The sequence below is a fragment of the Salmo trutta genome, chromosome 9 (genome assembly GCF_901001165.1).
Source record: "Salmo trutta chromosome 9, fSalTru1.1, whole genome shotgun sequence".
NCBI classification, from domain to species: Eukaryota; Metazoa; Chordata; class Actinopteri; order Salmoniformes; family Salmonidae; genus Salmo; species Salmo trutta.
This window is the reverse complement of record NC_042965.1, coordinates 46,855,929-46,883,086: the sequence shown is the minus strand read 5'-3', so window position 1 is coordinate 46,883,086 and position 27,158 is coordinate 46,855,929. Positions and strand designations below refer to the sequence as shown.

Genomic DNA, 27,158 nt, shown 5'->3' with positions numbered 1-27,158 from the left:
AGGAGTGCTAGCTAGATACGTTAGCTTACTAGGTACATTAATACTGTAGCTAGCTACCTAACAGGAGTGCTAGCTAGATACATTAGCTTACTAGGTACATTCATAGCTTTAGGTTGGTAGTTTTTAAGCTCAACTTCCAGATTTCCCACCAAGGACGTTGCCTCTCTGATCATCACTCTCCCCTCGCTTGGGCAAGGGACATTTAATGTACACTCGGATGTGACGATGTAAAATGTCATTCAAGGACTGAGTGTTTAGGGCCGAGGGCTGTCTACTTTGAGTTTGAAACGCAGCCCCTCTCTCCTCAGCAGCAGGCGCACGTGAGGGGAACAGCCGGAACCAGTTTCCGCTGGACAGAAGCTATAAGTTTTATTGAGTTGTAATTGGCTGAAAAAAATTAACAAGCTTGTGCAGTTCTCATCACCTCACACATATTAAAATAACAGAGGACGGGTCCAATCGGGTCCAGTTGGTAAATACATTTTAATTATACATACCCGAGACCCGTGGCAATTATATCAGACCCGACACAGATCCGAGACAAAAGCCAGAATTTAGGACCCGGTCCCGCTCGGAACTCGGTTCTTTAGGACACGTGAAGACTCAGAACAGAGTTGTGTAAATATACTGTATTATGTTAGTCCTCAGAACAGAGTTGACTTCATGTGACCCCCTACCACCACATTAACCTGTCTCTACTAGTGACCTCTTCAGTAACGTGGATTCATCCCTGTGTCTCTACTAGTGACCTCTTCAGTAACGTGGATTCATCCCTGTGTCTCTACTAGTGACCTCTTCAGTAACGTGGATTCATCCCTGTCTCTACTAGTGACCTCTTCAGTAATGTGGATTCATCCCTGTGTCTCTACTAGTGACCTCTTCAGTAACGTGGATTCATCCCTGTGTCTCTACTAGTGACCTCTTCAGTAACGTGGATTCATCCCTGTGTCTCTACTAGTGACCTCTTCAGTAACGTGGATTCATCCCTGTGTCTCTACTAGTGACCTCTTCAGTAACGTGGATTCATCCCTGTGTCTCTACCTAGTGAGCTCTTCAGTAATGTGGATTCATCCCTGTGTCTCTACTAGTGACCTCTTCAGTAACGTGGATTCATCCCTGTGTCTCTACTAGTGACCTCTTCAGTAATGTGGATTCATCCCTGTCTCTACTAGTGACCTCTTCAGTAACGTGGATTCATCCCTGTGTCTCTACTAGTGACCTCTTCAGTAACGTGGATTCATCCCTGTGTCTCTACTAGTGACCTCTTCAGTAACGTGGATTCATCCCTGTGTCTCTACTAGTGACCTCTTCAGTAACGTGGATTCATCCCTGTGTCTCTACCTAGTGACCTCTTCAGTAATGTGGATTCATCCCTGTCTCTACTAGTGACCTCTTCAGTAACGTGGATTCATCCCTGTGTCTCTACTAGTGACCTCTTCAGTAACGTGGATTCATCCCTGTGTCTCTACTAGTGACCTCTTCAGTAACGTGGATTCATCCCTGTGTCTCTACTAGTGACCTCTTCAGTAATGTGGATTCATCCCTGTGTCTCTACTAGTGACCTCTTCAGTAATGTGGATTCATCCCCGTGTCTCTACTAGTGACCTCGTCAGTAACATGGATTCATCCCTGTGTCTCTACTAGTGACCTCTTCAGTAACGTGGATTCATCCCTGTGTCTCTACTAGTGACCTCTTCAGTAACGTGGATTCATCCCTGTGTCAGTGACTATCTACTGTGCATAAAGTACAAAATAAAAGAAGACAGGAATAACATACAAGTTACAGAGTTAGTTTTTAATGGAATGTCAATAACACTTTAGACAGAAAAACTGGATTTAACATTTATCCATGTAAATAAATGCCCTTGGATCGTCTACAGTAAATCCACTAACTTGATACAGCTAGAGTTAACAAGCGACAATATCAAAAAGGTTAAGGCGTTGTAACATTACCTTTCTAACACTCTGGTAAAAAGTGCACCTCACCACAGCTATAGCCACTATGGTGTCTGACCCAAATGGCACCCTGAACCCATGGACTCTACTACTAGTAACACCACAGTCTGGGGTCAGTGTGTTGAACTGGTCTGGGGTCAGTGAGCTGGTCTGGGGTCAGTGTGTTGAGCTGGTCTGGGGTCAGTGTGTTGAACTGGTCTGGGGTCAGTGAGCTGGTCTGGGGTCAGTATGTTGAACTGGTCTGGGGTCAGTGAGCTGGTCTGGGGTCAGTGAGCTGGTCTGGGGTCAGTGTGTTGAGCTGGTCTGGGGTCAGTGTGTTGAACTGGTCTGGGGTCAGTGAGCTGGTCTGGGGTCAGTGTGTTGAACTGGTCTGGGGTCAGTGAGCTGGTCTGGGGTCAGTGAGCTGGTCTGGGGTCAGTGTGTTGAGCTGGTCTGGGGTCAGTGTGTTGAACTGGTCTGGGGTCAGTGAGCTGGTCTGGGGTCAGTGTGTTGAACTGGTCTGGGGTCAGTGAGCTGGTCTGGGGTCAGTGAGCTGGTCTGGGGTCAGTGAGCTGGTCTGGGGTCAGTGTGTTGAACTGGTCTGGGGTCAGTGTGGGGTCATGTTCAGGAAAGTTCCACGTTACAAAACAGTCAGATAGAAATGTATCCCATACATCATATACACTGCTGCCATTAAATTACTTGTTAGTTTTATCTCTTATTTCTTATCCATATTTTTTAAAACTACATTGTTGGTTAAGGGCTTATAAGTAAGCACTTCACAATAATGCTGTTGTATTCAGCATTTCACAATAAGGTCTACACCTGTTGTATTCGGCACATGTAACTAATATAATTTGATTTGATTGGCTGTCAGGTAGAATATGATTGGCTGTCAGGTCTATTCAGTGCATCTCCATCTGTAAAGTTGTGAATGTTTCACCTTACTGAACCCTGGTCCCACAGATCCAACAGCATAGCCTGCTCTGATTGGTCCAGCGTGCTTTATGGCCTTCTCCTATTGATGCTCCTTAAGGAACTCCTTCATGTAATTGGCCAGAGCCTGAACGTCTTCCACTGTCACAGCGTTGTAGAGAGACGCGCGTATTCCTCCCACTGACCTGTAGGGGGAGACACAAACACCATAAGCAAATAGAGACAGACAGACCGAGACAGACAGACAGATCGATACAGACAGACAGGACAGACAGACAGATCGATACAGACCGACAGGACAGACCGACAGGACAGACAGACAGGACAGACAGACAGGACAGACCGAGACAGACAGACAGACCGACCGAGACAGACAGACAGACAGACAGACCGACCGAGACAGACAGACAGACCGACCGAGACAGACAGACAGACCGACCGAGACAGACCGAGACAGGACAGACAGACCGAGACAGGACAGACAGACCGAGACAGACAGACCGAGACAGACAGACCGAGACAGACAGACAGGCCTGTTCAGGGTCTAAAAGGGGAGGTTCTGTTTGTACTTGTTGACATGGATCTGCTTCTTAATAAAACTATTTGAAACCAGCCATCACATTATTATTATTATTATTATTAATATTATTATTAAATATTAATCAACCAGCCGTCACATTATTATAATTATTATTAAATATTAATCAACCACATCACATTATTATAATTATTAATCAACAAATGGAGAAATGCCAGGTTGGAGAGGATCTGTTACATGTTCGTATTGACAACATTAACAGAGTCAACATAAAGATCTGTTGGCTTTCATACAAAACCCTTATTACAGATCCTATTTCTCACCGCCGATGGGTTTTCTAACACGTCTCCCGAAATAGTCACATAACATGCGACAAACCCTGCTGCGGTCATTCGACCGTTCTTTAAAGAGACGAGGCCGTAATGAGATAAGTAACGAAGCCGAAGTGAAAACAGGTCCTTTACAAGATGACATCATCAAAGAGAGTCCAGACAGTCTACTTTAGGAAACTTTGTGAACGGACATTTAGAGAGAGAAAAAAAAAAAAAAAAAAAAAAAAAAAAAAATCGGAGAACTCCCCTTTAAAAAGGACCCGCCAATCAAAGCCAACAGCAGCCTCCCGTGTGGCGCAGCGGTCTAAGGCACTGTATCGCAGTGTTGAGGCGTCACTACAGACCCGGGTTCGATCCCAGGCTGTGTCACAACCAGCCGTGACCGGGAGTTCTTGTTGGAGCGTGCCCCTGGCTATCCGTCCTTTTCTTAATGGTGCCGTCTGGTTCGCTTCTTATAAGGAATTTGAAATGTTTTACACTTTTACTTTTGAGTATATGTTAACGATTACATTTACTTTTGATACTTCAGTATATTTAAAAACCCAAATACTTCTAGATTTTTACTCAAGTAGTATTTTACTGGGTGACTTTCACTTCTACTGGAGTCATTTTCTATTAAAAGGTATATCTTTACTTTTACTCAAGTATGAGAAATGGGTACTTTTTTTCCACCATTAGTTACATGGTTATTAAATTACACCAACACACCTTGAGCAGAGACACTCAGATGGAAGACCCCTCTAGCCACCAGTCACACATATACACTGTGTGTGTGTGTGTGTGTACCTGTGTCCCTTCAGTGAGATCATCCCCAGTTTGGAGGCTCCATCCAGGAAGTCCTTCTCCAGGGTTTCGTCACCCTGTTTCTTCCCCACGCGGAACGGAACGTTCATACGGCTACGACACGCCACGTCCACCGGACACCTGACCGTGTAACACACACACACACACGCCAGTTACCATGGAGACAGGCATGCTCACAACATGTTACACAGGTATACGCTTTACAAATTCCATCTTGTAAACCGAACACCTTGTAACACTTCCCAATACACGGCAGTTACCATGGAGACAGGTTTGAGCCTATTCCTACTGAATGTTATTTTCTGTTCAGAATTCCTCCCCCCATCTCCTCCCTCCCTCTCCCCCTCTCTCCCCCCATCTCTCCCCCCTCCCATCTTCTCCCCCTCTCCATCTTCTCCCCCTCCATCTCTCCCCCTCCCATCTTCTCCCCCTCTCCCCCTCCATCTTCTCCCCCCCTCTCTCTCTCTCTCCCTCTCTCTCCCCCCTCTCTCTCCCCCCCTGTCTCCCCCTCCCCCTCCCTCCCTGTCCCCCCCTCTCTCCCTCCCTCCCTCCCTCTCTCCCTCCCTCCCTCCCTCTCTCCCCCCCTCTCTCCCTCTCTCTCCCTCTCTCTCCCTCTCTCTCCCCCCCTCTCTCCCTCCCTCTCTCCCCCTCCCTCTCTCCCCCCCTGTCTCCCCCTCCCTGTCTCCCCCTCCCTCTCTCCCCCCCCCTGTCTCCCCCTCCCCCTCCCCCCCTCTCTCCCCCCCTCTCTCCCCCCCTGTCTCCCCCTCCCCCTCCCTCTCTCCCTCCCTCTCTCCCCCTCCCTCTCTCCCCCTCCCTCTGAAAGGATACTAACGTGTAGAAGTGGTTGGAGGAGTTGATGATGTCATAGATCATACTGGACTTCTTCTTGTTAAGCGTTTCCATGCCGTCAACACCTCCGTTGTTCTTGATCCACTCCAGAACCAGACTCATGATGTAGATACTAGAGATATATACATATAGATACACACATATATATATATACACACACACACTGAGTGTACAAAACATTAGGAACACCTTCCTAATATTGCATTGCACCCCCACCTCCCTTTTGCCCCCAGAACAGCCTCAATTTGTCTGGACATGGACTGTACAAGGTGTCGAAAACATTTCACAGGGATCCTGGCCCATGTTGACTCCAATGCTCCCACAGTTGTGTCCAGTTGGCTGGATGTCCTTTGGGTGGTGGACCATTCTTGATACACACAGGAAACTGTTGAGTGTGAAAAACCCAGCAGCGTTGCAGTTCTTGACACAAACCGGTGCGCCTGGCACCTACTACCATACCCCGTTCAAAGGCACTTAAATATGTTGTTGCCCATTCACCCTCTGAATGGCACACATACACAATCCATGTCTCAATGCTTAAAAATCCTTCTTCAACCCGTCTCCTCCCCTTCATCTACACTGATTGAAGTGGATTTAACAAGAGACATCAATAAGGGATCATAACTTTCACCTGGATTCACCTGGTCAGTCTGTCATGGAAAGAGCAGGTGTTCTTAATGTTTTGTATTATAGGGCCTATACTCTTTGTATTTTGGTTCTAAAACAATAAATCCAGAATTTGTTAAAAACATCAAGGGACAGGACATCATCATCCTACTGGAAACATGGTGTCGTGGAGACATAGATACTCAGTGTCCCTCAGGCTATAGAGAAAGTTTACTACCATCAATCAAACATAAACATCAAACATCAAACCACTTCAATCAAACATAAAAAATGTTAAAAACGGGGCCGAGACTCAGGTGGAATCATCATTTATCATAAGCAGGACTGAATTAAATGGAGAAAAAGGTACTAACCACATTCGGATAAAAGTTAACAAAAAGGTACAATCTATTGTACCAATGATGTGCAGCTTATGCTCCTCCTTCAGATTCACCATATTATGATGATCAGTTTATTGACAATCTCCAAACAGAAATCATGACATTTCAGGCAGAGGGTAAAGTGCTTCTTTGTGGAGATTCCAATGCGAGAACAGGTTCTGAGCCTGACTACACTGATGAGGGAGGTAACCACTAGAGGTCGACCGATTAAATCGGAATGGCCGATTAATTAGGGCCGATTTCAAGTTTTCATAACAATCGGAAATCGGTATTTTTGGACACCAATTTGGCCGATTTAAAGATTTTTTTTTTTACACCTTTATTTAACTAGGCAAGTCAGTTAAGAAATTGTTATTTACAATGACGGCCTAGGAACGGTGGGTTAACTGCCTTGTTCAGGGGCAGAACGACAGATTTTTACCTTGTCAGCTCGGAGATTCAATCTTGCAACCTTACGGTTAACTAGTCCAATGCTCTAACCACCTGCTTTACATTGCACTCCACGAGCAGCCTGCCTGTTACGCGAATGCAGTAAGAAGCCAAGGTAAGTTGCTAGCTAGCATTAAACTTATCTTATAAAAAACAAATCAGTCAATCATAATCACTAGTTAACTACACATGGTTGATATTACTAGTTTATCTAGCCTGTCCTGCGTTGCATATAATCGCTTAGGTACACGTTGCTCCAACCATAAACATCAATGCCTTTCTTAAAATCAATACACAAGTATATATTTTTTAAAACTGCATATTTAGTTAGCAGGCAATATTAACATGAATTTCTTTTAACTAGGAAAATTGTGTCACTTCTCTTGCAACAGAGTCAGGTTATATGCAACAGTTTGGGCCGCCTGGCTCGTTGCGAATTAATTTGCCAGAATTTTACGTAATTATGACATAACATTGAAGGTTGTGCAATGTAACAGGAATATTTAGACTTAGGGATGCCACCCGTTAGATAAAATACGAAACAGTTCCATATTTCACTGAAAGAATAAACGTGATAGTTTCCGGATTCGACCATATTAATGACCTAAGGCTCGTGTTTCTGTGTGTTATTATGTTATAATTAAGTCTATGATTTGATAGAGCAGTCTGACTGAGCGATGGTAGGCACCAGCAGGCTCGTAAGCATTCATTCAAACAGCACTTTCGTGCGTTTTGCCAGCAGCAGCTCTTCAAGCATTGCGCTGTTTATGACCTCAAGCCTATCAACTCCCGAGATTAGGCTGGTGTAAACGATGTGAAATGGCTAGTTAGTTAGCGGGGTGCGCGCTAATAGCATTTCAAACGTCACTTCCTCTGCATGGGTAACGCTGCTTCGAGGGTGGCTGTTGTCGATGTGTTCCTGGTTCGAGCCCAGGTAGGAGCGAGGAGAGGGACGGAAGCTATACTGTTACACTGGCAATACTAAAGTGCCTATAAGAACATCCAATAGTCAAAGGTATATGAAATACAAATCGTATAGAGAGAAATAGTCCTATAATAACTATAACCTAAAACTTCTTACCTGGGAATATTGAAGACTCATGTTAAAAGGAACCACCAGCTTTTATATGTTCTCATGTTCTGAGCAAGGTACTTAAACGTTAGCTTTTTTACATGGCACATATTGCACTTTTACTTTCTTCTCCAACACTTTGTTTTTGCATTATTTAAACCAAATTGAACATGTTTCATTATTTATTTGAGGCTAAATTGATTTTATTGATATATTATATTAAGTTAAAATAAGTGTTGATTCAGTATTGTTGTAATTGTCATTATTACCCCAAAAATAAATAGGCCGATTAATCGGTATCGGCTTTTTCTGGTCCTCCAATAATCGGTATCGGCGTTGAAAAATCATAATCGGTCGACCTCTAGTAACCACCACATATGTGGACACCTCTCCTTGTACAGTAGCCCTATTATAAATAATAGAAACAGTCCTGACCAAATACTGAACAAAAACAGGAAGGAGTTAGTGCTTCACTTCTGGTGTGCAAAAGAGCAGCAAAGTAAATAAAAACAATATGGGGATGAGGTAGGTAGATTGGGTGGGCTTGTAATGCTTGGTCGGAACAAAAGCCTGCACACCCATACCTGCTGTAATCCTGCAGTAATTGAAGCAAGGCACTGTGTGTGTTACCTGAAGCAGGCTGGTGTGTTGTACAGGGAGTTGTTCTGAGCCTGCACTTGGTAGTTAAGGACAATGGGACACTCCGTCAGGGCGTGGCCAATGAGATCCTCTCTCACGATCACCACAGCAACACCAGCACAGCCCACGTTCTTCTGAGCCCCAGCGAAGATCAGCCCAAACTATTAATAACACATTTAATAAACACCAACACACAGGAAGTTATTACTGGGTTATTAACCTTTAATGTTTTTGGTCATTTCTGGGTAAAATAAAATGCTAAAAAAAAATGAATAAAAATTATATATATATATATATATACATACACACACACACACACACACACATACACATGCAGTAGTTGGTAAGCTTTCCCTTACCATACATTATGCTGCATAACCATAACCTCAAATCAGCACCTCAAATCTCATTTCCATGCTCATGTATTTTAATGATGTAAATCTGTCATTCTGCCCCTGAACAAGGCAGTTAACCCACTGTTCCTAAGCCGTCATTGTAAATAAGAATTTGTTCTTAACGGACTTGCCTATTTAAATAAAAGGTTAAATAAATAAAACATTTAATGATGTAGCCGATTTTGACTTTGCAGCGTGGGAATAAAAGTGAGATGCTCAACCTTACCTTGGAAACGTCGACGGGTCGGGACAGGAAGTTAGATGACATGTCAGAGACCAGGACGGCTCCGTGGGTTTCGGGGGTGAAGTTGTACTCCACGCCGTGCACTGTCTCGTTGCAGCAGTAATACACGTAGGACGATCCAGGGGTCAACGACCAACTGCTGGGGTCAGGGATCTCTGGAGGACCACACGGTCAGAATCGTTAGACCACACGGTCAGAATCGTTAGACCACACGGTCAGAATCGTTAGACCACACGGTCAGAATCGTTAGACCACACGGTCAGAATCGTTAGACCACACGGTCAGAATCATTAGACCACACGGTCAGAATCATTAGACCACACGGTCAGAATCATTAGACCACACGGTCAGAATCATTTGTCAATGACTGACCACGAGAATCTAAATAGGTCAGATTTGCAATATGAATAACTTCAATCAGACCCCTGCAGGGTGGGGGGGGACTAGTGGTGATTAACAACTCACGTCCTGTCGTAAATCAAGCCCAGGGGGGGGGGGGGGGGAGAGGTTCAGGTCTCCCTCTCCAATATTCACCTAAGGAATGTACTTTGTTTCCAAGATACTTTTTCCCACCGAAACTCTAACACGTTCAAAAGCAACTACTGGAATCAATATTTCTAACATAGACCGTGGGGAATGGTCAGAGGCGATCTATAGAACACTGTCATTTGGTTTGTTATTTTGTGATGTCATTAAAAATGTTAGAAAGGAAATACTGTAACTTGGAAAGTATACATGTATCAAGTTTCCATACTCTGCATTGTGCATGTAATATGAACAATTATTAAAGTGTTTTGTTAAGAGAGGGATGTGATTTGAAAAACTATAAGAGATAATTGTTTTACATAACTTTGTACAAGTGACAAGTCACACCTCCGAGTGAGGTCAGAAAGCGTGTCAGCTTGACGGAACCGCTCCTTTCAAACAAACTGTATAAATGATGAATTAAGAAATGAACATAGCAGACCAGAAAAGCATGAAGCTGCAGCTGCATGTTTAAAGTGGATTTGAACTTTGAATCTCAACACGAGGTAGAGAGGACAAACTCACCTCCCGGACAATCACTGGTACGGCTGATTAGCTGTCCTAAGTAAAGTATCTAGAAAGCGAATTTAAGTGGGACCATTATGTTACTCTGCTCAAACCATCGTATCACACTACTCTCATCACCCCCCACTGGGGACCCATCGACATGGCTGGCTAGCTTCTTTCTTCAAAGAAGCATCTTCCAGAGCAAATGGAAGGGGGGGAAAAAGGACTACACGACAAGTCACCTGATACCGGACAACTACAGAGAAAAACAGTAGAAAACTTGTTGGAAACCTTTTGGACAATTAAAGTCTTACAAGCGTGCCACAAAAAAGGCCTAAACTGTCATGAACAAATACTATATTACAAGCATCAGACACCGAAAGCTCCCTGTTAAATCACATTATCCCACCCCTGGTTATTTACTACTGGCTTAACAAGACATGAGCAGCAGCAGTACAGAACAATTGCTAGGCCGGCACATATATTCTGATGTGATTTTAAAACATCGACTCAGAACATCACATTTTTATCTATGAACAATTGTAATCGAGTACAAAATTACGTACAAAAATTACAATTTGGGAAAATATAAATATAGCTTTCGACATGTTACATTTTTCATGCTAGAAAAGGTTGGAGAGACCCCTGCTATATGCCTATAGGTTTTTGTTATATTTTTAGTATATTTACAATGTCACTTATTTGATTCCTTTACCATGTTACTTTGATGGCCAAAAGTAGTGAATTTGGCTAATTCAACCACACCCGTTGCTGACAGGTGTATAAAAATCTAGCAGAGCCATGCAATCTCCATAGACAAACATTGGCAGTAGAATGGCCCGTACTGAAGAGCTCAGTGACTTTCAAAGTGGCACCATCATAGGATGCCACCTTTCCAACAAGTCAGTTTGTAAAATTTCTGCCCTGCTAGAGCTGCCCCGGTCAACTGTAAGTGATATAATTGTGAGGTGGAAATGTCTAGGAGCAACAACGGTTCAGCCGCGAAGTGGTAGGCCACACAAGCTCACAGAACGGGAGCGCCGAGAGCTGAAGCATGTAAGAAATGTCTGTCCTCGGTTGCAACACTCACTACAGAGTTCTAAACTGCCTCTGGAAGCAAAGTCAGCACAAGAACTGTTCGTTGGGAGCTTCAGTAAATGGGTTTCCGTGGCCGAGCAGCTGCACACAAGCCTAAGATCCCGAAGCGCAATGTCAAGCGTCGGCTGGAGTGGCGTAAAGCTCGCCGCCATTGGACTGTGGAAACTCTTTCTCTGGAGTGATAAATCATACTTCACCATCTGGCAGTCCAACGGACGAATCTGGGTTTGGCGGATGCCAAGAGAACGCTACCTGGCCGAATGCATAGTTCCAACTGTAAAGTTTGTTGGAGGATGAATAATGGTCTGGGGCTGTTTTTCATGGTTCGGGATAGGCGCCTTAGTTCCAGTGAAGGGAAATCTTAACACTACAGCATACAATTCAATTCTAGACGATTCTGTGCTTTCAACTTGGTGGCAAAAGTTTGGAGAAGGCCCTTTCCTGTTTCAGCATGAGAATGTCCCCCGTGCACAAAGCGAGGTCCATTCAGAAATGGTTTGTCAAAATCGGTGTGGAAAAAGGCAGGCGCTCGACCACTCTGGAGGGATGGCGGCCTCCTGAGTGCTGATTGCTAACTGGGCTTGTCTGAGACTGATCAGAATAAAGTTTTGTATGAGGACACTGGGTCTACCTAGTCTGAGACTGACCGGGATAAAGTCCAGTTATAGATGAGGACATTGTCAAAACCTGCTCATTCTACACTGATGAGTGTGAAGATAACAAATGCAGACAACTATGCAGTCCAAACACAGAGCCTGCCCTGAACTGATGCCCAACCACGTGGAAACATAGACCGTCTGGCATGCAGGCTCTCAGAGAATGACGAGCTCTATTGTATTTGGTGTAACGCTTTAGAACGGCCAGGTGAGTATTGGCTCAGATTGAGTTTTATAGCTGATTTGAACACCATTCATTGTGTTAGTGTAATTATCCACTGCACCAGAGATCTTTCTAAAATACTGTAACTGTTGTTACAGTTACTCTTGAACACTAATGCTGCTTTTCGACTAATACCCATGTTCCACTAGTGTATACACCCTTATGTTATACGTATAAAATGTCTATAAGTCTTTGCTAGGTAAAGCTCCGCCTTATCTCAGCTCACTGGTCACCAAAACAACACCCCACCTGTAGCACACGCTCCAGCAGGTATATATCCCACTGGTCCAGCAGGTATATATCCCACTGGTCCAGCAGGTATATATCCCACTGGTCCAGCAGGTATATATCCCACTGGTCCAGCAGGTATATATCCCACTGGTCCAGCAGGTATATATCCCACTGGTCCAGCAGGTATATATCCCACTGGTCCAGCAGGTATATATCCCACTGGTCCAGCAGGTATATATCCCACTGGTCCAGCAGGTATATATCCCACTGGTCCAGCAGGTATATATCCCACTGGTCCAGCAGGTATATATCCCACTGGTCCAGCAGGTATATATCCCACTGGTCCAGCAGGTATATATCCCACTGGTCCAGCAGGTATATATCCTATCCCACTGGTCCAGCAGGTATATATCCCACTGGTCCAGCAGGTATATATCCACTGGTCCAGCAGGTATAATCCCACTGGTCCAGCAGGTATACTATCCCACTGGTCCAGCAGGTATATATCCCACTGGTCCAGCAGGTATATATCCCACTGGTCCAGCAGGTATATATCCCACTGGTCAGCAGGTATATATCCCACTGGTCCAGCAGGTATATATCCCACTGGTCCAGCAGGTATATATCCCACTGGTCCAGCAGGTATATATCCCACTGGTCCAGCAGGTATATAATCCCACTGGTTCCAGCAGGTATATATCCCACTGGTCCAGCAGGTATATATCCCACTGGTCCAGCAAGGTAATCCCACTGGTCCAGCAGGTATAATCCCACTGGTCCAGCAGGTATATATCCCACTGGTCCAGCAGGTATATATTCCCACTGGTCCAGCAGGTATATATCCCACTGGTCCAGCAGGTATATATCCCACTGGTCCAGCAGGTATATATCCCACTGTCCAGCAGGTATATATCCCACTGGTCCATTCAGGTATATATCCCACTGGTCCAGCAGGTATATATCCCACTGGTCCAGCAGGTATATATCCCACTGGTCCAGCAGGTATATATCCCACTGGTCCAGCAGGTATATATCCCACTGGTCCAGCAGGTATATATCCACTGGTCCAGCAGGTATATATCCACTGGTCCAGCAGGTATATATCCCACTGGTCCAGCAGGTATATATCCCACTGGTCCAGCAGGTATATATCCCACTGGTCCAGCAGGTATATATCCCCACTGGTCCAGGCAGGTATATATCCCACTGGTCCAGCAGGTATATATCCCACTGGTCCAGCAGGTATATATCCCACTGGTCCAGCAGGTATATATCCCACTGGTCCAGCAGGTATATATCCCACTGGTCCATCAGGTATATACCAGGGTCAGCAGGTATATATCCCACTGGTCCAGCAGGTATATATCCCACTGGTCCAGCAGGTATATATCCCACTGGTCCAGCAGGTATATATCCCACTGGTCCAGCAGGTATATACCCACTGGTCCAGCAGGTATATATCCACTGGTCCAGCAGGTATATATCCCACTGGTCCAGCAGGTATATATCCCACTGGTCCAGCAGGTATATATCCCACTGGTCCAGCAGGTATATATCCCACTGGTCCAGCAGGTATATATCCCACTGGTCCAGCAGGTATATATCCCACTGGTCCAGCAGGTATATATCCCACTGGTCCAGCAGGTATATATCCCACTGGTCCAGCAGGTATAATCCCACCTGGTCCAGCAGGTATATATCCCACTGGTCCAGCAGGTATATATCCCACTGGTCCAGCAGGTATAATCCCACTGGTCCAGCAGGTATACTATCCACTGGTCCAGCAGGTATATATCCCACTGGTCCAGCAGGTATATATCCCACTGGTCCAGCAGGTATATATCCCACTGGTCCAGCAGGTATATATCCCACTGGTCCAGCAGGTATATATCCCACTGGTCCAGCAGGTATATATCCCACTGGTCCAGCAGGTATATATCCCACTGGTCCAGCAGGTATATATCCCACTGGTCCAGCAGGTATATATCCCACTGGTCCAGCAGGTATATATCCCACTGGTCCAGCAGGTATATATCCCACTGGTCATCCCCAAACCCAACACCTCTTTGGCCGCCTTCCCAGTTCTCTCCTGCCAATGACTGGAACGAATTGCAAATTTAAACAAATAAAATCGCTGAAGTTGGAGACATATCTCCCTGCTAACTTTAAACATCAGCTATCTGAGCAGCTAACCGATCGCTGCAGCTGTACACAGCCCATCTGTAAATAGCCCATCCAACTACCTACCTCATCCCCATATTGTTTTTATGTACTTTTCTGCTCTTTTGCACACCAGTATTTCTACTTGCACATCACCATCTGCTCATCTATCAATACAGTGTTAATCTACTAAATTGTAATTACTTCGCTACTACGGCCTATTTATTGCCTTTCCTCCTCACGCCATTCGCACACACTGTATATAGACTTTTCTATTGTGTTATTGACTGTACTTTTGTTTATTCCATGTGTAACTCTGTGTTGTTGTTTTGTGTCGCATTGCTTTGCTTTATCTTGGCCAGGTCGCAGTTGTAAATGAGAACTTGTTCTCAACTGGCCTACCTGGTTAAATAAAGGTTAAATAAATACAAAAATACTAGGAAAATAGTTTCCATATCTAGAGCTGACAGTGAGGACTTGTGAAGAACAGAATCAACAATGTCTGTATAATCAAAACAGCTGCTTTGTGAGGTGTTAAAGTTCACTGTTAGCCATTGTAATGTAAACGCTGGCTGAAAAGTGGCCCGTCTTTGGCCCAAAGTGAGAGTAGGTTCACCATGACCCAGTGAGACAAGGGTGCCAGCCAATGTTACCTAAAAAAATTTTTTATCACTGAGCAAATTTTAGGTCTGCTGAGCACAACTTCCGACGCGTGTTTACTGTGAACACTGAGGCTGTGTCCGCTTTTAAGTAACAGCGGTCAAGTAGGCTACTGTGGCTATTTGATTATAATGTAGGCCTACCAGAATGGTCTACCATCAAAAACAATGGAGAAAATGCCTCCTATAATATTTTAACATGGAAATAGCTGTTCTATCATTCAGACTACAGTAGCAGACAATGTGTGGTGTTCAATGTAGGCCTTCATTCCATGACACTTTTGACATTAACCTGTTTATACAGGAGGTGACTGAAAATGGTGCTGTGTTGTTTGATGCAAGAAACCACTTTTCAAAATAACATGCATCATTTATTCCCATACATTTATTACAGAGAATCAGACAAATTATGCTACCCTCTGCCTATTGGCTACTTAGATTATTCAAGCCTGTCTCAAAATACAACACCGCCCGTTTAAGACAAAAAAATAAAAGTTATTTTCCTGACTCGCTTTTCAAAGATGTCTAGAAATGTACACGTTTTGTGCTCTTGTAGGAAGCAATCACTCCCCAATTGCTGACTACACATGATCTATAACTGGGCTGATAACCTACTAACTAGCAAGGGATGTGAACAAATGATCTATAACTGGGCTGATAACTCACTAACTAGCAAGGGATGTGAACAGTAAACTAGTAAAGGATATGAACAGATGTACACACATCGCTACATGTAACTTTCGCTCTGATCTCAAAACACGCTCATTTACTCACGACAGCTCATGCTGTAAACACAGTCCAGTTCAAAGTGAATGGGTCAGATCCATATATGGCAATGGTCTATTTGCATATAGGCCTACTGCAGCTCTGATTGGTTATGGCGCCCCCGGTCTGTGTAGAGTACGTGCCTGTCAATGCAATAGAATCCTACTCCGATGCATTCTGCCTACAACAACATCTCCTGCATAGTTAGTTAGTTTTGCATACTAAGTCTCGCATAGGTCGTCATGTTTCGGTATGTTGCATTGAAAGTAGCTGATATTGCGTTGATTCGATCACAGTTGCCACAGTAACGGGAAACGTTGATAGTGTTAACTAATGGTGGAAAACTCTAGAAAGTTGAGTAACGTTCAATCTCGTGCTTCTCTGAGTGCGGCAGTCCCTAACGGAGCTGCGCGAGGGAACACTGGTCCCCGGCCTGAGTAGATGGTAACAGAAAAGTCTAAGCCTTTCTGGTAAAAAAACAAACAAAAAAACACTGGGATAAATCCTGTATGTGAATGTGCCATAAAACACGTATTAACCTGCAGAGAGAAGAGCTAGTGTTTACAGGGCCCTCGCCCCGCCCCAACGGTCACACCTCTGCTTATGGAACACTCTGTTGCTAGGGGCAACTCTCTCCTAATCGGCGTCATGTGACCTGGTCAGCAAATCAGAGGTCTAATCTGGGCTCATAGAACCCCCACACTAGCTCTGAAACTCTTCAGTCATTTCAATTCAAGAGGCTTTATTGGCATGGGAATCAGCCACGTGTAGTCAGTCAGTGTGGGAATCAGTCACGTGTAGTCAGTCGGCGGGGGAATCAGCCCCGTGTAGTCAGTCGGCGGGGGAATCAGCCCCGTGTAGTCAGTCGGTGTGGGAATCAGCCACGTGTAGTCAGTCAGTGTGGGAATCAGCCACGTGTAGTCAGTCAGTGTGGGAATCAGCCACGTGTAGTCAGCGGGGGAATCAGTCATGTGTAGTCAGCGGGGGAATCAGTCACGTGTAGTTAGCGGGGGTTAATGGTGTGAGGCGGATAGATAGTGTCAACAGGAGACATGAGGAGTCATTCTGCTACATTAAACTGTTAACACAGAACACTGCGTCTCCTGTTATCACTCGGAGCAACCACTGGCTATACACACACACACACACACACACACACACACCCCCCCTTACTGGTGTAGGTGTCCAGTTTGGGGTGAACCACGTTGACTTTGCCGTATTTCTCAGCTTCCTTGGCAGCATTGGACGACCAGGTGCCCGTCACTAGGTAATCAGCACACCTGTCCTCCTTTATACCAATCAGATTGAGGGGGACGGCACTAAACTGGCCCGTCCCGCCCCCCTGGAGGAACAGGACTTTGTAGTTGTCTGGGATACTCCTGGAGAGAGAGAGGGAGGGAGGGAGAGAGAGAGAGAGGGGGAGGGAGGGAGAGAGAGAGGGAGAGAACGAGAGAGGGAGGGAGAGGGGGAGGGAGGGAACGAGAGAGGGAGCGAGAGAGAATCTAATTTTAAAAAATTAAAATCCCTAAAAAAGGAATTGAGGAATCTGTCCAACAAAAAACACAGAGACCCAGAAAACCTGAGCCTACGCCTTCACTATGGTGAATCACTAAAACAATACAGAAATACACTACGGAAAAAGAAGGAACAGCACGTCAGAAATCAGCTCAATGCAATTGAAGAATCCAGAGAATGTAACCACTTTTGAAAACACACTAACCAAACACAAAGATTTATCTATCCAAAAACAGAGATGTGTGGATAAATCTCCAATCTTTTCGGCCCTAGAATGATACCACTGTTGGCTAGGCAACAGCGTGGAGTATTCTAGAACAGGTATTCTCAAACTGGGGGACCCCCGGGGGTACGCCAAATCAAAATGTGATTCACTTTTTGTTTTCTTCACATTTTCAAACAGTCCATTTATATTGTCCAAAGGGGCTATACATTTGGGTGAGGTTCCACTGCCAAAAATAAAATTAAACCATCTAGTGTTCAGCAAAATAACAACACAATGTCAAATACAGGTTGCCTAGTCAAATAATTAACATCCAATCACATTAATGGCCCAGGAGTGTGAAGGTGAACGGAAAGGCACTGGAGCAACAAACCGCCCTTGCCGTCTCTGCCTGGCCAGTTCCCCTCTCTCCACTGGGATTCTCTGCTTCTACCCCTATTACAGGGGTTGAGTCACTGAGGTGGTCTTCCTGTCTGGGTTGGCGCCCCCCCTTGGGTTGTGCCGTGGCGGAGATCTTCGTGGGCTATACTCGGCCTTGTCTCAGGATGGTAAGTTGGTGGTTGAAGATATCCCTCTAGTGGTGTGGGGGCTGTGCTTTGGCAAAGTGGGTGGGGTTATATCCTCCCTATTTGGCCCTGTCCGGGGGTTTCATCGGATGGGGCCACAGTGTCTCCTGACCCCTCCTGTCTCAGCCTCCAGTATTTATGCTGCAGTAGTTTGTGTCGGGGGCTAGGGTCAGTCTGTTATATCTGGAGAATTTCTCCTGTCTTATCCGGTGTCCTGTGTGAATTAAAGTATGCTCTCTCTAATTCTCTCTCTCGGAGGACCTGAGCCCTAGGACCATGCCTCAGGACTACCTGGCATGATGACTCCTTGTTGTCCCCAGTCCACCTGGCCGTGCTGCTGCTCCAGTTTCAACTGTTCTGCCTGCGGCTATGGAACCCTGACCTGTTCACCGGACGTGCTTGTTGCACCCTCGACAACTACTATGATTATTATTATTTGACCATGCTGGTCATTTATGAACATTTGAACATCTTGGCCATGTTCTGTTATAATCTCCACCCGACACAGCCAGAAGAGGACTGGCCACACCTCATAGCCTGGTTCCTCTCTAGGTTTCTTCCTAGGTTTTGGCCTTTCTAGGGAGTTTTTCCTAGCCACCGTGCTTCTACACCTGCATTGCTTGCTGTTTGTGGTTTTAGGCTGGGTTTCTGTAAAGCACTTTGATATATCAGCTGATGTAAGAAGGGCTATATAAATAAATTTGATTAACCGTTACTCTCTCGCGGGAATTCTACTAACGGTCCATATGTAGGGAGACAAATCGGAGTGGTAATGCGCGTGCAAGCAGTTGCTCCCGACGCCACTTGGGTCCACTGCAGTATCCACCGTGAGGCTCTTGCTGCCAAGGGAATGCCTGACAGCTTGATAGACGTTTTGGACACTACAGTTAAAATGGTTACTTTGTTAAAGCAAGGCCCCTGAACTCTGCACTACACAATGATATGGGCAGCGACCATGTAACACTTTTACAACATACAGAAGTGCGCTGGTTATCAAGGGGAAAAGTATTGACACGTTTTTTTTTAAATTGAGAGACAAGTTTAAAGTTTTCTTTCCTGACCATAATTTTCACTTGTCTGACCGCTTGCATGATGACGAGTTTCTCACACGACTGGCCTATCTGGGTGATGTTGTTTCTCACCTGAATGATCTGAATCTAAGATTACAGGGACACTCCGCAACTATATTCAATGTGCGGGACAAAATTGAGGCTATGATTAAGAAGTTGGAGCTCTTCTCTGTCTGCATTAACAAGGACAACACACAGGTCTTTCCATCATATGATTTTTTTGTGTGCAAATGAACTCCAGCTTACAGACAATGTCAAATGTGATATTGCGAAGCACTTGAGTGAGTTGGGTGTGCAATTATGCAGGTACTTTCTCGAAACGGATGACACAAACAACTGGATTCGTTATCCCTTTCATGCTCTGCCTCCAGTCCACTTACTGATATCTGAACAAGAGAGCCTCATCGAATTTACAACAATCGGTTCTGTGAAAATTGAATTTAATCAGAAGCCACTGCCAGATTTCTGGATAGGGCTGCGCTCAGAGTATCCTGCCTTGGCAAATCGCGCTGTTAAGACACTGATGCCCTTTGCAACCACGTATCTGTGTGAGTGGATTCTCAGCCCTCACTAGCATGGAAACTAAATACAGGCACAGACTGTGTGGAAAATGATTTAAGACTGAGACTCTCCAATACAACCCAACATAGCAGAGTTATGTGCATCATTTCAAGTACACCCTTCTCATTAACCTGTGGTGAGTTATTCACAATTTTAAAATAAGGTTTAAATGTAAGATGGTTAAATAAAGATAAAAATGATTGATTATTATTATTTGTTCCCTGGTCCTATAAGAACACTTTGTCACTTCCCACGAGCCGGGTTGTGACAAAAACTCACACTCATTCTTATGTTTAATAAATATATTGTATAGTGTGTGTGTGTGGCAGGCTTACAATGACGGCAAAAAACAACATTTGAGAGTGCGCTGGTGCTAGAGGGGGTACAGCTGGAGGTTGAATGACTAAAGGGGTACGGGACTATAAAAAGTTTGGGAACCACTGTTCTAGAATGATACACTGTTGCCTAGCCAACGATGTGGGGTGTTCTAGAATGATACACTGTTGCCTAGCCAACGATGTGGGGTGTTCTAGAATGATACACTGTTGCCTAGCCAACGATGTGGGGTGTTCTAGAATGATACACTGTCGCCTAGCCAACGATGTGGGGTGTTCTAGAATGCACAACTAGTCTGAAAGGCAGTCAGGGTGAGGAAACACGTTCTCCCAGACAGTTGTTTCTTAAACACTAGATTTAAACAGAAATCAGGAGCAGAGCAAGAAAAGAATAGATAGAGGGAGAGAAGCTCATGACCAGTCGGATGGTGTGTGTGTGTGTGTGTGTGTGTGTTTATACTCACAGTAGCTCCCGTAACAGGTTTTCTGTTGTGTTCATGATCTTGGTGAAGTCTGACGACCGATGGCTCATCTCTATACGGACAGAATAAAATACAATAAAATAGCTAGCTATTAAAGACACCCTGAGAATGCCAAGAGTGTGTGCAAAGCTGTCATCAAGGCAAAGGGCGGCTTCTTTGAAGAATCTCAAATATATCTTTTGATTTGTTTAACAGTTTTTTTGGTTACTTCCATATATTCCATATGTATTATTTCATAGTTTTGATGTCTTCACTATTATTCTACAATGTAGAAAATAGTAAAAATAAAGAGAAACCCTTGAATGAGTCGGAGTGTCCAAACTTTTGACTGGTACTGTGTGTGTTATATATATATATATAATAAATAGGTGGAAACAAGTTGATTCAGACACTCACCCAGGACACTGATTCCGCTGCCATTGTAGTCCAGCAGTTCTTTCTGCGCCTGGAACAGCACCTGAAAAATACAGCTCATTCACTTCAATGAAAACCCTTACAAGTCTTCAATACAGCTCATTCACTTCAATGTAAACCCTTACAAGTCTTCAATACAGCTCATTCACTTCAATGTAAACCCTTACAAGTCTTCAATACAGCTCATTCACTTCAATGTAAACCCTTACAAGTCTTCAATACAGCTCATTCACTTCAATGTAAACCCGTCTTCAATACAATTACTTTAGTTTTGAATACAGGTCATTCTAAAAACCAATGTTGAGGAACTGAATGAATATGTCTATAAAATATTAATAATAAAACCAGACCGGTGCCACCCGGATAAACCAACAGCCCTACCCGACATGACAGTGGTTTTAGCGCCGTCTAGAGACGTATAGCGCCGCTTGGCACCGGAGCAGACACCGGAGCATTTTCCGCATCAACGTTTACGCGCGGCTGATGCAACTCAACTATCTAGTTTCACCCAAGGTCTACCAGCCTACCTCTTACATGATTAACGACATTTCCTCGTGTTTTAACACGTTGTTTTCTGTTCACAGTCATCAAATGGTCCGTTTACAAAAGATAAATCTATCGTGGCGTTTCAACGACGAAGAGATGCAACAGCGCAATGTCTGGTCTGCTCTCATCAAATACAACGCTTGATTTTTCTATCAAATATATTTTATTCAACTTTGCATTTTTTTGAAAATTGCATTAGGGAAAAAGGTTGCATCCATACAATTAATTTCGGTTTCTCTTCATGTTACAGGCTACACAAATCATTACTTTTTCGGTTTTCAATGCACAGTAAAAAGTCGACTTACAGACTGTGGTAGTTTTGCAGGTCCAGCACCGAAATGAATGGTCTGTTTTTTGTCCATGTTTAAAGTGATTGTGTTGTTTGTTTCTGTAAAGTGTCTGTTGCTTCCTGCTCGGTGTAAATCAGATAGTCAGTGATGCGGATAGCTCCTCTAGCAGCTCCTCTCTCTGTTCATCATGTAGCAGCACCGTGGACCGCATCCAACAAAACCCACAGCCAGCGGTTCCTATTGGACAAGCTCACATGCCAAGGCAGGACTGATCAGGCAGTCATTGGTTGATATCGTTTTATCTATCACGCCACTAAAAACGTGTCCAGGACACACGCACGCAAGTCCCCCAGTCAGCACGTCACAGTACATCACTTAACCTTCTGAGAACCATGTGGCTACAGGCCTGGTGAGAGTGTGGTTGTCCTGTATAAAACCTGCAGGATATAGTTGCTTGGCTTTGGTATATGCTCAGCACATTTAAAGAACTTATTAACAAATATTTATTTTGTTGCTTTTTATGTCATTACTTTAACAGAATTTTCCTAAAAGATCAAACATGGCTACATTTAATTTCATTTTCGGTAACGTTCTAGGAATGTTCTCCCAACTGGTTTGATATTGGGAGTGTTCTCCCAACTGGTTTGATATTGAGAATGTTCTCCCAACTGGTTTGATATTGAGAATGTTCTCCCAACTGGTTTGATATTGAGAGTGTTCTCCCAACTGGTTTGATATTGGGAATGTTCTCCCAACTGGTTTGATATTGAGAGTGTTCTCCCAACTGGTTTGATATTGGGAGTGTTCTCCCAACTGGTTTGATATTGAGAATGTTCTCCCAACTGGTTTGATATTGGGAGTGTTCTCCCAACTGGTTTGATATTGGGAATGTTCTCCCAACTGGTTTGATATTGAGAATGTTCTCCCAACTGGTTTGATATTGGGAGTGTTCTCCCAACTGGTTTGATATTGGGAATGTTCTCCCAACTGGTTTGATATTGAGAATGTTCTCCCAACTGGTTTGATATTGGGAGTGTTCTCCCAACTGGTTTGATATTGGGAATGTTCTCCCAACTGGTTTGATATTGAGAATGTTCTCCCAACTGGTTTGATATTGGGAGTGTTCTCCCAACTGGTTTGATATTGGGAATGTTCTCCCAACTGGTTTGATATTGAGAGTGTTCTCCCAAATGGTTTGATATTGGGAGTGTTCTCCCAACTGGTTTGATATTGGGAGTGTTCTCCCAACTGGTTTGATATTGGGAGTGTTCTCCCAACTGGTTTGATATTGGGAGTGTTCTCCCAACTGGTTTGATATTGAGAATGTTCTCCCAACTGGTTTGATATTGAGAATGTTCTCCCAACTGGTTTGATATTGAGAGTGTTCTCCCAACTGGTTTGATATTGGGAATGTTCTCCCAACTGGTTTGATATTGAGAATGTTCTCCCAACTGGTTTGATATTGAGAATGTTCTCCCAACTGGTTTGATATTGGGAATGTTCTCCCAACTGGTTTGATATTGAGAGTGTTCTCCCAACTGGTTTGATATTGGGAGTGTTCTCCCAACTGGTTTGATATTGGGAGTGTTCTCCCAACTGGTTTGATATTGGGAGTGTTCTCCCAACTGGTTTGATATTGGGAGTGTTCTCCCAACTGGTTTGATATTGAGAATGTTCTCCCAACTGGTTTGATATTGAGAATGTTCTCCCAACTGGTTTGATATTGAGAGTGTTCTCCCAACTGGTTTGATATTGGGAATGTTCTCCCAACTGGTTTGATATTGAGAATGTTCTCCCAACTGGTTTGATATTGAGAATGTTCTCCCAACTGGTTTGATATTGAGAATGTTCTCCCAACTGGTTTGATATTGGGAGTGTTCTCCAACTGGTTTGATATTGGGAGTGTTCTCCCAACTGGTTTGATATTGAGAATGTTCTCCCAACTGGTTTGATTTTGAGAATGTTCTCCCAACTGGTTTGATATTGGGATTGTTCTCCCAACTGGTTTGATATTGGGAGTGTTCTCCCAACTGGTTTGATATTGGGAATGTTCTCAAATAGAGAACGTTAAGCCTGTTCATCTGTGAGAATTTCAGTACTTGCACAGAACATTGTGCACAAGTTCCGATGTGGTTGTATTTAATGTAATATTATTTTAGTACATTCTGTTCTCAGAACGGTCATATAATGTATGGTTCTTTTATGTCAGTTCTTGGCAATATTCTGGGAATGTAAAATATATATATATATACATATATATATATATATTACATTCCCTAATTGATGTAAATTTATAGAATATATATATATATTCTATAAATTAACATCAATTAGCTTTCAATTCTGTTCTGAGAACATGAACACTTTCCATAAAAATCCCAAGAAAACGTAAGTAACATTCAGAAAACCTTCTAAGAATGTTATATAAAAACATGAACAGTATATTCCGTTATTCTCAGGGTCAACAAAACTCTGTCGTCTCTTGTTAAGTGTCTTCAGGTGTGTTGGTCGCGCACACTAATCGGTCAAAGCTGATCTTAATGTGGTCCTGTGTGGCTCAGTCCGTAGAGCTTAGCACTTACAACGCCAAGGGGCCACACATGTTAAACTTAAGCGTCTGCTAAATGGAGAATACTGTTAGTGAGCGTTTGTTTTCTTTGAAATGGGGGTCTGTTTGAATAGACTAAAATGAACAGTTTTGTATGTGTAAAATCCATGGCATGGTAACGCCATCCTGGTGGCACAGTGGATTCATTCCAGGGCTAGAGAAATGTCAATGATGCCATCTCACAATAAAACATTTTCGGTGACAAATGTCCACATTTTCCCACCAGAGATATTTCAATCCAATGGACTGGTGGCAGACAAAAGACTATTCGTGACGACATAACGCACATAAAAATGACATTTTGCGGTTGCATTCCTATATACCGACAAAAACAATACAAGTTAAATGGGTTTCGATGCATTTAACTCAACTGATTTTCTTCTCACACAAAAAAAGTTGCGTTATATATATAGCGAGTGTGCCCACTCTGGTATGCCATCTGCACACGGTTGGCTAGAGCAAATGTATTGACGACATGAGATTATTTTTATTTTTCAAAAGCAGCCAAGCATCGATGATCAAATTACCGGAATAAAACCCTCAAGATTTGATTGGAAAGGAGCATCGAGTTCGTCACCTTGTTCTTTCACCACCCTGTGACGTTCATAATTGATTTCATCTGTAGCTGTAACGGCTGTCGTAGAGAGGGGACCAAAGCGCAGCGTGCTGATTGCTCATTATGAATATTTTAACTCAGAACACTAAAGAAAATATAACAAAGCGAAAACGAAAGCGCACAGTTCTGTCAGGTACAGAAGACAACTACCCACAAACACATCTTACTATGGTCAGGACGTGACTGTAGCCTAATAAACTGCACGCTTTCCCTACATGTGACTTATTTAGAGATGATGGTTATTAGATCAAACATTTTACAGACACAAAAAGTTATCCCCTTGTCGAGCATATTTTGTTTTGTCGACATTTGGAAAGTTTACCAAAAATAATTCTGTTTCCATCTGTCATGAAAATGTGTTTTATCTGACATGTACTTTACTTGCATAAAAAGTTGAACATAGACCTGGTTATTGTATTATACAGTGAAAGTATTCAGACCCCTGGACTTTATCCACATTTTTGTTACATTACAGCCTTATTCTAAAATTGATGAAATTGTTTTTTCCCCTCATCAATCTACACACAATACCCCCATAATGACAAGAAAAAACAGGCTTAGAATTGTTGCCAATTTATTAACAAAAAAAAAAAAAAAAATGAAATATCACATTTACATAAGTATTCAGACCCTTTACTAAGTACTTTGTTGAATCACCTTTAACAGCGATTACAGCCTCGAGTCTTCTTGGGTATGACGCTACAAGCTTGGCACACCTGTATTTGGAGAGTTTCTCCCATTCTTCTCTGCAGATCCTCTCAAACTCTGTCAGGTTGGATGGGGAGCTATTTTCAGGTCTCTCCAGAGATGTTCGATTGGGTTCAAGTCGGGGCTCTGGCTGGGCCACTCAATGACATTCCGAGACTTGTCCCGAAGCCACTCCTGCGTTGTCTTGGCTGTGTGCCTAGGGTCATTGTACTGTTGGAAGGTGAACCGTTGCCCCAGTCTGAGGTCCTGAGTGCTTTGGAGCAGCTTTTCATTAAAGATCCCTGTACTTTGCTCCATTCAGCTTTTCCTTGATCCTGACTAGTCTCCCAATCCCTGCTGCTGAAAAGCATCCCCACAGCATGATGCTGCCACCACCATGCTTCACAGTAGGGATTGTGCCAGGTTTCCTCCAGATGTGACGCTTGGCATTCAAGCCAAAGAGGTCAATCTTGGTTTCATCAGACCAGAGAATCTTGTTTCTCATGGTCTGAGAGTCCTTTAGGTGCCTTTTGGCAAACTCCAAGGAGGCTGTCATGTGCCTTTTACTGAGGAGTGGCTTCTGTTTGGCTACTTTACCATAAAGGCCTGATTTGTGGGATACTGCAGTGATGGTTGTCCTTCTGGAAGGTTATGCCATCTCCACAGAGGAACTCTGGAGCTCTGTCAGAGTGACCATCGGGTTCTTAGTCACCTCCCTGACCAAGGCCCTTCTCCCCTGATTGCTCAGTTTGGGGGCGGCCAGCTCTAGGAAGAGTCTTGGTGGTTCTAAACTTCTACCATTTAAGAATGATGGAGGCCACTGTGTTCTTGAGGACCTTCAATGCTCTACGGACAATTCCTTCGACCTCATGGCTTGGTTTTTGCTCTGACATGCACTGTCAACTGTGGGACCTTATATAGACAGGTGTGTGTCTTTCCAAATCATGTCCAATCACTTGAATTTACCACAGGTAGACTCCAATCAAGTTGTAGAAACATCTCAAGGATGATCAATGGAAACAGGATGCACCTGAGCTCAATTTTGAGTATCATAGCAAAGGGTCTGAGCACTTATGTAAGTTATTTCTGTTTTAAATTGTTAATAAATGTACAAAAATGTCTAAAAATGTGTTTTCGCTTTGTCATTATGGGGTATTGTGATGTCATTATGGGTTATTGTGATGTCATTATGGGGAACTGTGATGTCATTATCAAATCAAATGTATTTATATAGCCCTTCT

General features: G+C 43.8%; 1 protein-coding gene across 1 annotated transcript; it reads right to left on the bottom strand.

Annotated features, from left to right (window-relative positions):
• Nucleotides 1-1,776: 1,776 nt before the first annotated feature.
• Nucleotides 1,777-22,243, bottom strand: psat1 (phosphoserine aminotransferase 1). Its single transcript, XM_029763878.1, has 9 exons — nucleotides 22,022-22,243; nucleotides 21,153-21,213; nucleotides 20,739-20,808; nucleotides 17,178-17,383; nucleotides 9,163-9,335; nucleotides 8,533-8,702; nucleotides 5,378-5,506; nucleotides 4,528-4,665; nucleotides 1,777-3,056 (listed from the first exon to the last, which is right to left on the bottom strand). The coding sequence occupies exons 1-9, from the start codon at nucleotides 22,076-22,078 to the stop codon at nucleotides 2,954-2,956; spliced, it is 1,107 nt and encodes a 368-aa protein (XP_029619738.1). The 5' UTR covers nucleotides 22,079-22,243; the 3' UTR covers nucleotides 1,777-2,953.
• Between the last annotated feature and the right edge of the window lie 4,915 nt (nucleotides 22,244-27,158).

Coding starts and splice junctions, on each gene's coding strand:
- psat1 (XM_029763878.1), bottom strand. CDS start 22,078: ATGGACAAAAAACAGACCATTCATTTCGGTGCTGGACCTGCAAAACTA. Junction 17,384..20,738: donor AACCTGTTACGGGAGCTACT/GTGAGTATAAAC, acceptor CTCTCTCTCCAG/GAGTATCCCAGACAACTACA. Junction 9,336..17,177: donor CAAACTGGACACCTACACCA/GTAAGGGGGGGT, acceptor GTGGTCCTCCAG/AGATCCCTGACCCCAGCAGT.